The sequence below is a fragment of the Photinus pyralis genome, unplaced genomic scaffold, assembly GCF_008802855.1.
Source record: "Photinus pyralis isolate 1611_PpyrPB1 unplaced genomic scaffold, Ppyr1.3 Ppyr1.4_LG7, whole genome shotgun sequence".
In the NCBI taxonomy this organism is placed as follows: Eukaryota; Metazoa; Arthropoda; class Insecta; order Coleoptera; family Lampyridae; genus Photinus; species Photinus pyralis.
In genome coordinates, this window is record NW_022170738.1 from 34358462 (window position 1) to 34374433 (window position 15972).

Consider the following 15972-nt stretch of genomic DNA (forward strand, 5'->3'; position numbering starts at 1 on the left):
TCTTCAAATCACGAAATGATTTTGCCCGCTAATTAATTTTTCCAATTTTTTTATTTGTGCCACGTGTTAGTGAGTAATTAAGTCTTCCGAATTATAAGTAAACAGAAAGTATGAGACCTCCCTATTGCTGAAGCCAATCAAGACAAGTTTAACAAGGGATTCCAAAAGTGATATTTTTGTACTCGGTTCAAGTTAAAGTATTACAAAGCATAAATCTTTATGCAAAAATATTTGATCCCTTTGTGTAATAAGTATGCACTGATGTTAATATTACGGCAATGGTATACCTCCAAAATGGGCGTTAGAGGTATCAGATAGTAAATAAAACACACACTGTAAGAATTCTTACACAAAAATGCAATATTCATTGTTTCCAGCAAATACCTTCGATTATACTGTATGATTGATTGATTGATTGATTGATTTATTGTGCTGAGAGACCGTACAGTCTTTACACTTGTCAGGGTTTGTATATAAATTTAACATAAATAATATACGACACTATACCTACATATAAGAGACAAACAAGACACAATTGCAGGATTAAAATGACACGATTATAAAAAAAAAACAAAATGTAAAATTTAAGAGATGTATGATGAAGTAAGTGCTACCAGTTTGTCTAAAATGAAGGTATAAAAAATGAACGATGGAAAAACACGGTAAAGTGTCTTGAATGGGTCCAAATTTCGCTCCATTTTTATGTAATCTTATTCGGATGGACCAGCGTCGCCTCCTGAATACGTTGAAATAAAATACGTGTCGTGTCTATTTCACATTCACGTTAATTTTAGTACTAGAAAATACGTGTAGGTACTGATTATATGGTGATAGGAGGTGTATACATTTCAAACAATAGGTCAAACCGTTCCCAATAAACGCAAAAAATGATTCTAGTTTTAACAGATGAATAGGTACACGAATCTTTGTTTTAGTTGCCTTAAAAATGTTCCATTTGGTTGATCTAAACATTTTTGAATCTTCTATACTGTTCATTCCTTCATTTTCAAATGTTAGAAGACTGTATCTGTTAACAGCAACTAATTCTAATCGAGTAGAAGTATCTATTCACTAGCAAATTCATTAGATCCGTTTGTTGCAATCATATTGAACAAATTAAACTAGCGCAGCATTACAATTTTTGAAAAAAATATGCAGTTGTGAACTTTAATGTTCTTCTGTACACAAAGCATTTAAAAAAATACATTACACATTACACTGAAATCACCCAAACAAAATTGTTATTATTGGGAATTCCAGAACATTGATTCGGTATCATTTATGTCTCCAAAATTAGCACAAAATAGGTATGAATGAATTTGTTGCTACTGCTAAATGACACAAAAAATTGTCTTCAAAACTCATATTTAAGCATAGTGTAAAGAAACAGAATGCATTGTGTTATAGTTCACTAAGCATCGATAAGAATGAATGTTGACATTTTGCATACCTCGCAGTTACATAATCCCCATAGACAATAAAAAGGTAATTTGTCTATGAAAAATTCCCAAATGCGAGGTATACATCATTCTGGACGTTAAGAGATGGAGAATTTTCAGAGTCCAGGAAAATGAACCTTGTTCAAAAAGTATGTATTATAAAAGATGCTAATTTTATCGTAAAGCATTGATCCGAAGGGAAAACCAGAATACAAGAACCTAAGTAGTAAGTACGCACGGTTTCCAAAATTTACTGAAAAGTACGTAAACGTTAAGCAAAAATTCATTAATTCGTACTAATTATATTATCAATATCAAACATGTGTCGTCTTCTATAAACAGTTTTATAAATAAACTGACTGGTATAGATAAGTCGCTTTTCAATAACATTCACTGTAGGTTTGGCTAAATTTATTTCATTCCAAGATTTTGTTGGGTAATTACATTTAAATTGATAACCGATTACACTATTCATTTCTTGTAATCAAGCTTGCGTGCATACTTTTAGTAATTATGGTGGGATAATTAGAATATAAATTAAACCTTCCTTAAATGAAGTTTATACTCAGTTAGTTGTTTCACTGTGAAAATTAAGATTCTTCGGCAACGGTAAGACCTTTTACAGTTAGACTCATTCCATAGCATCGTCACTTGGGATAGTTTACTTGTGTTTGAAATAGTATAGCTTTAAGTGATATACCTTTTTTTTAAGAATGGATCATCCAAAAGCCAGAATGCTGCTTATCGCGACAATATGGTTGTGTGCCATGGTGTCACACATTAATGGAGCTCTAGTTGTGAGTTCTTCTTATGAGGGTGGTGATAAAGAGGTATTTATTTCTTCGTCTTTGGCTCGGCGCATAGTTGTACGGTACTTTCCTAGGGCAAAAATACTCCGGATACGACCGTCCCCGAGATCTATCAAATGCGCATCACATCCAGTATCCGCAATCGCTTCGCCCATACAACTATCGTAAGCAGAGTTAGAAATTCTGCACACAATGCTCAGGAGGCCGTCTTCTCAGTAATCCTACCAGAAACCGCTTTCATTTCCGGTTTTATTATGGAAATTGATGGAAAAAATTATACAGCTTACGTTAAGGAGAAAGAGGAGGCTAAGCGCGTTTATGACCAGGTAAGAGGAACATTCGTATCAGTGACATTTTTGTAAATAAACGCAATTTAGGCGGTAGCGAGTGGTATGGGTGCGGCCCATGTGGCAGTCAGCGCGCGGGATTCCAATAGATTCGTGGTATCCGTAAATATCCAACCAGAGTCAAAGGCAGTCTTCTACTTGACATACGAGCAGCTTTTGGATCGTAAAGACAGTCACTACGAGCAGGTTATTAATATCCATCCGGGCCAGCCCGTTAAAGATCTTAGTGTCGAAGTTGTAATTGCGGAAAGTAGGAAAATTACCGACTTAAAGGCGCCACCTCTACGTTCAGGAAACGAAATCGGGACCGACAAGCCAGAACTCGATCCAAGAGCCGATATAGAAATATTCAATGATACCGCGGCAGTTGTCAAGTTTAGTCCAAATGTCGAACGGCAAAAGGAGTTCGCACGTGTACTCGGAACGAAAGAAGAGAACGGTCTTTCTGGACAATTTGTAGTGCAGTACGATGTTGAGCGAGATCCGAGTGGTGGAGAGGTTCTGATTGAAGATGGATACTTTGTACATTTCTTCGCCCCGAAAGAATTAGACCCTCTACCGAAGCATGTAGTTTTTGTGCTAGACACCAGTGGTAGCATGTGGGGGCAAAAGATACAGCAACTTATTCAAGCGATGAACAGCATTGTCGATCAACTGAACGAAAGTGACTTGATCAGTTTAGTGGAATTTAACAGCAACACAAAGGTGTGGGACCTGGATAATCCAGAAAAAAGCACGTGGTATCCACGTGCAAACAGTCGATATTATGAACACATTGGACAAACATCGGTACCGTTAGAGGTGAGTCTAATTGTTATGCTTTGTAGAAACTCATATTGAATCGTTTTCAGAATGCTTCATTTCCAAGTGCTTTCCCAGCAAATTCAGATGTAATCCGCAAGGCTAAAGCGGCAGTCTCCAAATTAGTTGCTCAAGGCTCAACGGCCATGTTTGGAGCTTTGCAAGTTGCCTTACGATTGGTCGAGTTGGAGAGAAATAGACAACGCGATTCTAACGACTTAAGACGTCAGCCAATAGTTATATTTTTAACCGATGGAGACCCCACAGATGCAACCACCGAAGATATCACTTCCAAGGTAAATGCAGATTATCCCTCAAAGCAAGTTCACTGAAATCGCCCTGTTGCAGATAAGCGAATTTAACTCTGAAGCAAAAAGAGCGCCAATTTTCTCGTTATCCTTCGGTAATGGCGCTGACAAGAACTTCTTGCAAAAGTTAGCCTCGCGAAACTTTGGATTTTCGAAACACATCTACGAAGCAGACGACGCCTCCCTACAACTTCAGGACTTCTACCAATTAGTTTCATCCCCATTATTGTCAGACGTTACCTTCAAATACGAATCGACCGTCGCCGCTAATATTACCAACACACAATTTCCCATACACTTTAAAGGGTCCGAAATTGTAGTTGCCGGTTATTGCGGTGCCAGATTTCCAACTCCAGTGATTGACGGTATTGGAAGACGAGGACGAATTTCTCTTAAACCTGTCGTAACTACAACGACAACTTCAAATATGGAAAGAATTTGGGCATATCTAAGCATTAAACAATTACTCGAAAAGAAGGAGACGTCAGAAGGCGAGGAAAATCAACGGAAAAAGAAAGCTTTAGATTTAGCTCTCAAGTACAGCTTTGTTACACCGGTCAGTTCATTAGTGGTAGTCAAACCGAATGAAACCAATGCAGTGAATACCGAAGACGCCGAGCGTCAACCTGTTCCAACGCAAGGCCTAGGTACGTAGACGTTTCCTTGTACACATTCTTTTCAAGTAAGATTTGCTTAGGTTTACGAGGAATTTCAACGTTTGGAAGTACGGCATCAAGAATCTCCGGACCTCATTGGGGTCACGTTGCACAAAGTATGCATTATAACACAAATACTAGAGTTATCTTTACATTTTTAATTTCTTTTAGGAACATCTTATCATGCTAGCAAACCGTTCTTTGGAGGTAATGAGCATTTTTCATTTTACAGGAGCTTTAAATTAATGTAAAGTAGGTATACTACTTTCAGGAAGACCCATGAGTGTTGCACCAGCAAGCTACCCAGGAATACCGCGACCTTCACCAAGTGGGCAAAGTGCACATCATATAAATATTATAGGCGGGGTTCCACAAGTTAAAGGTAATAACTGCTCTTAACCATAATGACAAATTGTTAACCTGAACTAACATAGACACGCCTGACGGCCGAGTGGAACCGTTTCATCTTACTACTTCGTCCCTACACCAATTGTTACAAAAGCTTCCTTGGCTTAGAGACATACTCACGAATGGTATGGTGAAGGGACCTACAGGTAAGTAAAACCATGCTCAAGAACAAACAACAATTTCCATATACCTCTAGGTTTCTTCAAGTTGGGTGTTAACGAAACCATCACCGACAACGTTCCATGCCTGAAAGCAACTAATAACCAAGAAGGAAGATGCAAGTTACTTCACGAATGTCACCAAGCTGTCTTACCATCAGTAACTGAGTATTATGACCATTTCTGCGTCTTGCGAAATGAGTAAGTACTTTGTTAATTTATTAATCTATCAAGATAAATAATTGCTCATTGTTCTAGGTTTGCCGGAGTCTGCTGTCCAACGTAATTTATATACCAATGAAGTGTAATACATAAAATAAGTATCTATTTTTTAATAAAATCACAAAAAGTTTTAAACTACTCCTTCTGTATAATTGGAAATGATATTTACAAAAAATTGAACTGTACGACGGTCATAAATGTTGTAATTACTAGGGTGTAGATAGAAAACCTCCTCCTCATCTTTGCTTTTGATCTGTGAAGAAATTGCATAACTGAAAGACAGAAGCACCATACCATATAGCAAAAACCTGATTCCAATGGGCGGGCAAAAACTATATCGATGCATACACTTAGAAAAGCGTTGTCCACTGCAATTGGGTTAGACTCTTGGCTCTTGGTTTGCGATATGTATTTAAAGTTTTTCTATAAAATCCACCAGATGCTGAAAGGTGCTACGCCGCAAAACAACAGCTAAAGTACATCGTTAGCAATAAATATTCTAGCAATAAGTCCGTGGCGTTTAAGTATGCAGCCCTTTAGAAATCATCTGATATCTACCACAGATTGACTAGTAAAAAGGTTACAAGTAAAAATTCCAGATCACCCACGTCGAAGGAAAATTGTAAATAAAAATGTTAGTTGTATTTATGTATTTCGTCAAATTTACTCGATAACTTTAAAATCCATCGTCAAAGGTAAATATTGATCTGTTGCAAGCTTACTAATAACATTTTAGACGAGAGATCTTAAAGGAGTCGGAAAAAGTGTAAAATTTTGTATTTTTAAATTGTGGACCTCCTGAATCAAAGATGTTCCATAGATTTTCAATTATATATTAATATATGTGAATAAAACCAAGTAAAGGGTTGTTTATTATATAATTTGTCATAGTAACCACAAATTGAGAAATGGTTAAAGTGTGAACGTACTCATTCAAGTTAGCCGCAATTAAAGTTCTAAATATTAAGTTGCATTCTTAAACAGCACTTAACATCTTCTGATTTTCGTCCATATACATTTATATGGCATTCTAGCGTGATTCAAAACGCGAGTCTTTATTTTACTCTTAGCTTTACTGTTAAAATACATAGGAAAGGCAATTCCATCAACCTGCTTACAAACTTTTTCTTAACCTCGTTCTTAACATTCCACCAGACTTAATACAATTTGATGATTTAGTATCATTCAAAGAATAAATTCATCGTACGTTTCGTTTGAACCGATTATTATGAAAGTTAGGGGAAAATCGTCTTTAATCGCTCCCGTGCAAAGCTAGAGTGATACTTTTCAGTCTGTAAAATTTTTCCCATTCGAAAGCTAAAGTAGCCCGGAACAATTTAATCCAGTTGCTGTTTTTTTTGGAAGTTTGTATTGTGACAACGAAAGTTACTTGACAGGAGACAGTAAACACAGACCCGAGTACAGACCGATGACCAATGGCAATGTCTTCCAAGTTTCATTATCAATGATTCATTGGTGAATTTTGAAGTTTGTGAAACCATCGTTTCAAAATCACACTATATGTATATTAGTACTGTAATGTTTTCTTGATTTGTATAAAAGTAATTATTTGCTCTCTTTAAGAAAATAGCGTAAACAATTATTGAGAGTATTCACTAAAAACTGTGAAACTGTGAAATTAAGGAGAGTTGCAATGAGAATGTTCAACTTTGTTAGCCATAACGTGTGTATTCTTTTTGAAAAAAATACCATATGTCATTGTTCATTGATATTTAAATAGGAGTATTTAGAAAAGAATGTGGCTACAATATTAGGGGTTGATTTCAAATGTAAACATAACAAATACATATATAAATAAGTAAAGAATGTAAGAGTTCAAAATTTGGATCTATTTTATTCCGTCAATATATTCAATCTTTCGCCCTAATTTTGTATTTCTGTCCACAATTAATCAACAAAGCTCAAATTTCTTTTGTAATAATTGACCCTCCGCAAAGCAAAGGTTTAAAATTCCCAAACTGTCAACATTTTATAAATAACTGTGTGATGCGATTACAACTTTCGATAACCACTTGTAATAACAACTCGTTCTTGATTATTACATTAATGTATTTTAATATTTTTTGCAATACATATATTCATAGGCGCCGTTGGTGTAGGTATAGAGTTTAGAGTAAACACACACATTTAATTTTGATAAATAAAAGTAGAACCAACAATAAGAAAAATGGTTCTTGTCTTTTTTCTTTTTCTTTCTCAAAAAGAGTCATGTGATCAGGTTACTTAACTATTTCCAAAATTCCGTAGGTACTCCCTTTGATAAAAATGTAAGTCAATTGAGAAAACCTGCCTGCTGTGTGTAAATCATTCACGCCATTTCTAAAAGTTCAACTGATGCGCCTATGGTAATGATATAAAGTTAACTGATAACGATGCGCAATTTAAATTTGAGTGGGAAAGTCACAGTAAAACTCGTAGTTTCATTAATTAATTGTCTACTTAGTTAATTATCCCGCACTGACAAGCACGAATCGGTAAAGGCATTGGATAGAAAATTAAAGGTAAGCTCCCTTACTTTTCACTAAGTTCTAAGTAGCAACAATTCTTTGTTACACAAATTATCTATAACCTTATTGAAAATATAGCTACTTATTCATTTATCAAGTGTGCCATATATGGTTTTAGTTAATATCAAAGAGTATACGTATACTCTTTGGTAATATCAAGAAATTTCTATTTCTCACAGGATGGACCGAGTACTGCTCGTTACAATTACATGTATCAGTGCCATGGTTTCAAACATACATGGCGCTCTAGTTGTGAGTCCATTTGAGGAGCGGGGTTGGGTAAATGTCCTCACCTAAACGCCGGATAAATATATGTATTTAAACTGTAGGGCAATAGCGCTTCAACTACATCAACCGTTCCAGAGATATACCAAATGATTATAACGTCCGATATCCGTAACCGCTTCGCACATACAACCGTAACAAGCAGAGTTAAAAATTCCCTAAACCGAGCCCAGGAAGCCGCGTTTCTTGTAGTACTACCAGAAGCCGCCTACGTGTCCGGTTTTATTATGGAAGTCGAAGGCAAAAATTACACAGCCTATGTCAAGGAGAAGGAGGAGGCTAAGCTAGCCTACGAACAGGTAAAGCATGAGAAACTCAGAAGATTTTAGTGTCTGTTATAATCTAGGCATTGGCCAGAGGTCTTGGTGCAGCTCACGTGGAAGTCAGTGCGCGTGACTCTACCCGGTTCGTGATCTCCGTAAATATTCAACCAAGATCAAAAGCTGCTTTTTATTTGACATACGAAGAACTTTTAGACCGCAAAGATGGTTATTACGAGCAGATTATCAACATCCATCCAGGCCAACTCGTTAATGATCTTAGCGTCAAAGTTACAATTGCCGAAAGCAGAAAAATTACGGCAGTAAAGACTCCGCCCCTACGTTCCGGAAATGAAATCGGCATGTACAGACCGGAACTGGACCCACGCGCCGATATAAAGATAATCAATGATACCACAGCTGTGGTGACGTTTACACCAGTTATTGAACGACAGAAGGAGTTCGCTATTGCATTTAAGGCGAGAAATTCGGACGGAATGTCCGGACAATTCATAGTACAGTATGACGTTGAGAGGGACCCAAGTGGTGGAGAGGTACTGATTCAAGATGGGTACTTTGTCCACTTCTTTGCACCGACAAATTTGGAACCACTACCGAAGCACGTAGTTTTCGTGTTAGACACAAGTGGCAGCATGTGGGGGCAAAAGATACAACAGCTCATTCAAGCGATGAACAACATTGTCGACCAATTGCACCACAGCGACACGTTCAGTTTGGTGGAATTTAATACCAAGACTAAGGTGTGGGATTTGAACCGTCCGCAAAGTAGCAGGTGGTATCCACGTTCGAATTTCCGACAGTACCAAGACATCTTTACATCGGTACGATAGGCCATTATCCATGCGCGGCTTTTTATCGAATCACTTTTAGAATGATGTATTTCCGAATGCTTTTCCAGCTAATGCGAATTTCATTAGAAAAGCAAAGGGGGCAATTTCTCAGCTAACTGCCCACGGTTCAACGAGCATGTATGGAAGTTTACAAGTTGCTTTGCGACTAGTCGAGTTGGAAAGAAACAGGCAACGTAATGCTAATGACATTCAGCGTCAACCAATAGTTATATTTTTGACAGATGGGCAACCCACAGACGCAAGCACTGAACAAATAACTTCCAAGGTATTATTACCTACCCTTTAAACTAGAATCACTAACTGATCTCTGTAGATAAGTGAATTTAACGTGGGAACAAGAAGGACGTCAATTTTCGCTTTATCTTTCGGCGATGGCGCCGATAAAGGCTTTTTGCAACGATTTGCTTCACGCAACTCGGGATTTGCCAAACACATTTACGACGCCGGCGACGCAGCACTACAGCTTGAAGGCTTCTACCGATTGGTTTCTTCTCCATTACTAGTAAACGTTAATTTTAAATATGAGTCGACTCATGTTACCAAAAGTCAATTTCCTATACACTTTGGGGGCTCCGAAATTGTAGTAGCCGGTTATTACGGGACAAATTTTCATCCTCCAACAATTGAAGGTACTGGGGCAAACGGGCTAATTTCGCTTAAACCAGATGTAACTACAACGACCTCATCCAACATGGAAAGAATTTGGGCTTATTTAACCATCAAACAGTTACTTCAAAAGGCGGATATTTCGTATGGCGATAAAGCTCAATTGAAGAAGAACGCATTAGACATTGCTCTTAAGTACAGTTTTGTTACACCAGTTAGCTCATTGGTAGTAGTCAAACCGAATGATGCCAAGGAAATAGACATTGTGGAGGCCAAAGGTCCGCATGTGCCAACAGTGGGTAAGCAAGTTATTTTTCTGTTGCATTCCTCTACAACTAAAAGTACAGGTCCAAGATCTTCAAACTTTGGTCAGACAGTATCAAGAGTATCGGGGCATTCGGTTAGTTCCCAACCTAAAAGAGCTACTATAAGTCAGCTATTACGAAGCTTTAACTGGCTTAGAAACATACTTCGGGATGGACTGGTCAATGTGCCTGCAGGTTATTCATCAATCTCTCATAAACCGCAGCTATGATTTTCTCCTGTAGGTTCCTACAAGTTAGGTCTCAACGAAACCGTGACCGAAGACGTTCCATGTCCAAAAGCACCCAACACTCAAGCGGGGCGATGCACGTTACTTCATGAGTGCCTCCAAGCCGTGCTGCGAACCGAAACTGAGTACTACGATCACTTCTGCGTCTTGAGGAATGAGTACGGATATTTAATTTACCAGTCAAAATATTAATTCTTATCGTTCTAGATTTGCAGGTGTTTGTTGTCCAATCTAATTCCTTTTTTATCCACCACAAAGTTAGGCGAATTACATTCGTGTGATTATCCCTAGTATTTTATGTACATATCGACTATGAAAAGGTCCCCCAATTTAATCCCAAATAAATACATTGATCACGAATCATGGAATTTGTAGGGCATTTCCTAAAGAGTTACATGAAGAAAATTCCATTGCCTGTATCGACCGTTAGATCCCTACCTTTTGATTATACAGGATGTTCACACGTTCACATGTTCACACTTTGTTATTGGTCTACAGAGTGTTAAAGTTCTACCGGTACACTTTTTAATTTATAAGCATATTCATGATTAAAGCACATTTTTGGTAATACAGATCAGTATTTTATTAGCGAAGTTTAAAATTATCAATCTCACGAGTAATCTAACTCAAAATAGACTAGAGCCTGCACATCTACAGTATAGGAGAAAGCATTTAGTGAAAATTTGAAGTCTCTAGCTATTGTAATTGCTGAGATCTCAGCCGAACAGCCAGTCGAAATATTTTTTCGAAAATGCGCTAAAAACTTTAAGCATGTAGATCAGTAAAAAAGCGTTTGTGGACCTATGTTTATATGAAATTTGGGTAATAAAATAAGCCAAATAATTAGCCCCTGCCGTATTTAGATCATATTTAGGAACACCCTGTGCGTTTTCAAAAAAATTTAATGGTTGAAAAATGGTCAACAACTATTTAAAATTATGTCTTGAATGAGAATATGATCCAAGTTAACCTATTTACTGATTTTTTTACCAAAACAGTTTAGCCCAGTAAATAAAGACCTAAAATTACCATTTGTCGCAACTAATTAGTGGAAAGCTGGATTTTTTATATGTGATACTACCTTAAGAGACAAGTATTTTCCCAAAAGTCCCCGCCTCTCCCCTTTGAGCTTTCCCCCCCAACCCCCTCAAAGGTAGAAAAAACAGAGTTTTCATATATTTACTGTAGAATGCTTAGTATTTATAAGAGAGTGATAACCTCTTTGATTTGTCAGCTGTCAGTTCGTAGATGTGAAATTTCTGGATGAGAATTCCTCTCGTGATGAACTCTTAGAAAATTGCGAAAAGTTTATTCTTGAGTTGTATGGGCTTGGAAAGTATTCAAATTTGAATGAAAGCAGATATTTCAAATTCACTTCCATTACTGCCAAATCTACTTTAAAATCCAACTTCGACCTAGTAAAACTACCTCCAACCTCGAGTGTAGCTCATCAACATTTGTTGAGAGTTTATCTTCAAATTCAATTTTGGATAGGAAATAAACTTAATCCAACGGAATGGGGTTGGAAGTACGCTACTGTGAGAGAAAATGGAATGACAAAAAAGGCTTTAAGGCATGTTCCTAACACAGAGCCATTTGCCCCTAATGACTTACTGTATCTAATCTCTAAAACCATGCGGAGATTTCTGCAAATGCAGAATATCTGGAGTTAACTGTTCTGCAATGTGCGAGAATTTCAACGGACTGTCGTGTCTTAACTCTCCAAACCTCGATGAAGATGCAGACGACTTATAGCTACCTTGTAAAAGGTAAATGTGTCGTTGGTGAGCAATCAAATATTGTAAATAGAAGAATATGTAACTATACAGGGTGTCCCTAAAAGGTCTGTACAACGCGCTACCAGGGGTTCTTGGTATCAAAATAGGACGATTTAACCCAACTTACCTCTATCCAAAAGTGCTTCGGTAAGGCGCTATCTACCGCCAAAGATTCAAAAAACAAATCGTTATTTTTATTTTATCGGAAAATGGTTTTGCCGATTAAAATGAAATTCGGGATGTGAATGTCTAATGTAAAAAGGGTCTTTGTGATATCATCGTTTTGATTGTAGTTGCTATGTAGGCGGTAAAATACTGACCATCCACATCTGAAGAGGTCTAAAACTTTTTAACTACTATTTTGACGGTTCTGAATTTTTAGACACTGATAGATAGATGTACTTGCAAGCATTTTTTGTCTCTTGATGAATATCGCTATCTGTGATGGTTTACGAAAAAAAAAAAAATTTAGGCATGATGAATGGCATGCACCATACATGCGATTGTTACTCAAAAAATCAGAAGATGGCTGTGAAACCTTAGAGTGGCGTAACGTTTGTTTGTTGTTTCTTAAACTTGAACAATTTACGTTTTGCTTGAAGACTTAAAATTTCATTGTTAAAATTGTAATATGGCCTTTCAATACGGTAACGCAGAGTTAACTGATATGCTATTAGTGTTTGGATACTGTCGTGGAAATGGTCGCCAATGCGTTAGGGAGAGTATACTCACAGGTTTCCAAATCGTCATAGCCTACTTCTTGCTTGCACTTATGGTTTTTGAGGAACAATCGCATGTATGGTGCATGCCATTCATCATGCATAAATTTTTTTTTTTCGTAAACCATCACAGATAGCGATATTCATCAAGAGACAAAAAATGCTTGCAAGTAAACTGTCTATCAGTGTCTAAAAATTCAGAACTGTCAAAATAGTAGTTAAAAAGTTTTAGACCTCTTCAGATGTGGATGGTCAGTATTTTACCACCTACATAGCAACTACAATCAAAACGATGATATCACAAAGACCCTTTTTACATTAGACATTCACATCCCGAATTTCATTTTAATCGGCAAAACCATTTTCCGATAAAATAAAAATAACGATTTTTTTTTAAATCTTTGGCGGTAGATAGCGCCTTACCGAAGCACTTTTGGATAGAGGTAAGTTGGGTTAAATCGTCCTATTTTGATACAAAGAACCCATGGTAGCGCGTTGTACAGACCTTTTAGGGACACCCTGTATATCTCTCTGTAAATAAAACTGTACAAATGTTCATTTGAGTGTGGTGGGTGGGTGGTCCGTGATGCCAATCAGACAAATAAATAAAAAAAACAATCCAAGTGAGATGGTGGCTTTAAGATGTAATATAATGTAGGAGCTTAAGTGGATTTTTGAAATGATAACGTGCGGCGGAAGCGTTCGAGCGGCACGCACGCGCTCTCTTAAGCGGTGCTCTGTTGTACGCCAGTACAATCATAAGACTGATGTACTATATATTTTTAAAGCTTAAAAGGTGTGCTACATGTGTTATATATTACATTTTTACTTAATCTTACAATTACAAAGTTGCAGAGCAAAAACAAAAGTGTTTTACTAAAAATTCATTTTTTTTCACTTTTTAGTGGTATATCTGAAAAACCAAAAGTTTAAGAAAAATGTTTTTAAAACAAATACTGTAGAGCATCTATTTAGGAACAATTTAAAAAAATTATCACTCTGGCATAAATAATAAGCATTCTACAATCAATATATGAAAACTCTGTTTTTTCTACCTTTGAGGGGGCCTGGGGAGGAAAGCTCAAAGGGGAGAGGCGGGGACTTTTGGGGAAATACATGTCTCATAAGGTTGTATCACATATAAAAAATCCAGCTTTCCACTAATTAGTTGCGACAAAAAAGTTTTATTGACTGGGCTATTAGTAACATTTTGTTGAGCCAGCTTTTTTGTGGACAGCCTTAGAGGCAGCAAACCAATGAAAATTAACGAAGTATCGCCGCCATTACTTTCCACCATGAAATAACTAGGCGGTTTAAGTCAGCTTAGTGTAGAGAGAGAATGAGCTTCAGCCAAAACGAATGATATTTACAAATTCGAAATATTCTCAACGGTCGAGAATACCATTTGACCAAAGTTAATTGTTTTGGTTGAAAAAACGAATGACATTGACAAATACGTCGAGTCATGAATAGGGCCCCAGGTGGAAATTACGTAGAAATTTAATATTTAGACAGTTTTATAAAAAGCAATGTAGGTCAAGGAGATGCATCCTTAAATGTCCTCCTCCTTCCGTATTTATTTTTATCAATATACCAAAATTATGTTTTGAATTCTAATTATCTTTTGAAGCGTTTCTATAATTACTTTTCATTATACGCAATACAATAATGTCATTTTGCTATTGTGGAAATAAGAATTTGGACCCGAGACCTTCGATAAGATGCCATATTTGGTCGCTCAAAAACTTGCAAGCACAATCCAAGATGTGATAAAAGAGAATGACGAAACTTCCTGTGAGAGTCCACCCAGTTTCTCCCTATGGGTTCCCGCCACTCCAGCTATTGAACCAATAGACATGAAACCAGATCCTAATCCTATCAAGAAGCACTCTGGCAGTTCTGTAACTAGACAGGTCGAGTCGAGGGTCGAGTTGAAAGTATCGGATGGTGAGTAGCCTTGCGAGGGAAGATGCCGCAACCCTGTTACTGCTCAAAGAAAACACCCCCATCGTCCGATGATGACGTCTCAGAAGCAATCTAATCAATTCCAAACGGGTCAGTCGTAGGAATGGATGGAATTCACGCGCAGAACTTAAAGGACTTAATGGGACCTACTCTCGGACCTACCAATGGTGAAGACATGTGGGTCTTGATCTCCTGAAGCTGGAGAAGAACTCTGCCCTCACCGAGGCTTAACCATCCACCCAGTTCACCAGAGAGTGTGCTGGCAGACCTGATGACACTCAAGGGACGGTTTCAAAAAATTGGCCTTCAAGGGACGGTTTCAAAAAATTGGCCTTCCAATCAATCCTCGAATCAGTCCTTCAAAATGTGAGCTGTTCTTTTTAAACCATTTTCAACAAGAAAAAAACCGTTGAGAGCGCTAGGAGGAAATTATCGAGCCTTCTTTCGCGGGAAGGTGGCCCTGGGGATATTCCATACCCCTTCAGTTCGCTTCTGGGAGGTATTCCATACTCCTTCATCGAATTCCGGTTTTTTTAAATTTTGTAAACATAATTTTAGTCTGTAAACAAAACTGCACAACTTTGCCCATTACTTAATTACTATCTTCAATGATAGTCAAACTCATTACGAAATGTTGTAATTGGAAGTTTCCAATTTTGTGAAATCTTTTCCGTTCTCTTTTAGGGTGGGGTGCATTTTTCAAAAAGAACATTTTCATCTTAGGTTCACACATCACTAATAAATTTCCGTTAATTTCAATACTAGTTTCACTAATTACGGAGGGTTGCACACTAAAATTTCATTTCATTGCGGTTTCGCTCACGAATTAACGGAAATACCATGGTAGAAATATACTTTACATATAAGCACAAGTAGGTACACATTGAATCTTTTACTGTCTCAAGTGTGAGTTTGCGGAACGCAAGTAGTTTCTGTAGATAACTCTAGCCTCGACTCTAGCTATCGTTTTAGTAGCCATTTTTAAGAATAGTAATTGGCAAGTTTCCTAAATTATTGGTAATAAATTTGTAGTAATTATGTATGTATTTATGTCTCGATATAGATTGTATAAAACAATGCTCCAAGTGGCCAACACATGGAGGAAGGAATGATAATTTATTTATTTATTATCCCTCTCTTGTTCTGGGCCCTCAACAGCCTTGCGCCTGTGACCTGCATACTGCTTTTTTAATTTGAAAATAATTTTACAGAAATTTGAGAGGAATTTGAGAGATACTTAAAAAGAAATTGAGAGCAC

The 15972-nt window shown here is 37.2% G+C and overlaps 2 protein-coding genes across 6 annotated transcripts; both read left to right on the forward strand.

Annotated features, from left to right (window-relative positions):
• Positions 1 to 70: 70 nt before the first annotated feature.
• Positions 71 to 5286, forward strand: LOC116175520 (inter-alpha-trypsin inhibitor heavy chain H4-like; the record flags this gene model as incomplete). Of its 3 annotated transcripts, none has more annotated exon segments than XM_031493681.1 (12): positions 71 to 2048; positions 2152 to 2269; positions 2323 to 2574; positions 2626 to 3396; positions 3447 to 3692; positions 3745 to 4351; positions 4402 to 4476; positions 4532 to 4570; positions 4626 to 4742; positions 4795 to 4914; positions 4965 to 5127; positions 5185 to 5286. In XM_031493681.1, coding segments are annotated over 11 exon segments (2535 nt in total). In that variant the 3' UTR covers positions 5213 to 5286.
• A 2275-nt stretch (positions 5287 to 7561) lies between these two features.
• On the forward strand, positions 7562 to 10824 carry LOC116176694 (inter-alpha-trypsin inhibitor heavy chain H4-like). 3 transcript variants are annotated; one of them, XM_031495428.1, is made up of 9 exons: positions 7562 to 7670; positions 7795 to 7955; positions 8006 to 8260; positions 8308 to 9063; positions 9113 to 9358; positions 9407 to 9998; positions 10047 to 10199; positions 10248 to 10410; positions 10454 to 10824. In XM_031495428.1, exons 2-9 carry the CDS (start codon positions 7857 to 7859, stop codon positions 10485 to 10487), a joined length of 2298 nt encoding a protein of 765 aa, XP_031351288.1. In that variant the 5' UTR covers positions 7562 to 7670; positions 7795 to 7856; the 3' UTR covers positions 10488 to 10824. The 3 variants fall into 3 exon arrangements, with proteins under 3 accessions (XP_031351288.1, XP_031351287.1, XP_031351289.1); XM_031495427.1 differs by having other exon boundaries at positions 7856 to 7955; XM_031495429.1 differs by having other exon boundaries at positions 7856 to 7955; positions 10460 to 10824.
• Positions 10825 to 15972: the final 5148 nt, after the last annotated feature.

Bases quoted from the DNA above. Each gene is read 5' to 3' on its own strand.
- LOC116176694 (XM_031495428.1), top strand. From the start codon at position 7,857: ATGGACCGAGTACTGCTCGTTACAATTACATGTATCAGTGCCATGGTT. The intron at 7,956-8,005 runs GTAAATGTCCTC...TTTAAACTGTAG, and splicing joins CATTTGAGGAGCGGGGTTGG to GGCAATAGCGCTTCAACTAC. The intron at 10,200-10,247 runs GTTATTCATCAA...TTTCTCCTGTAG, and splicing joins ACTGGTCAATGTGCCTGCAG to GTTCCTACAAGTTAGGTCTC.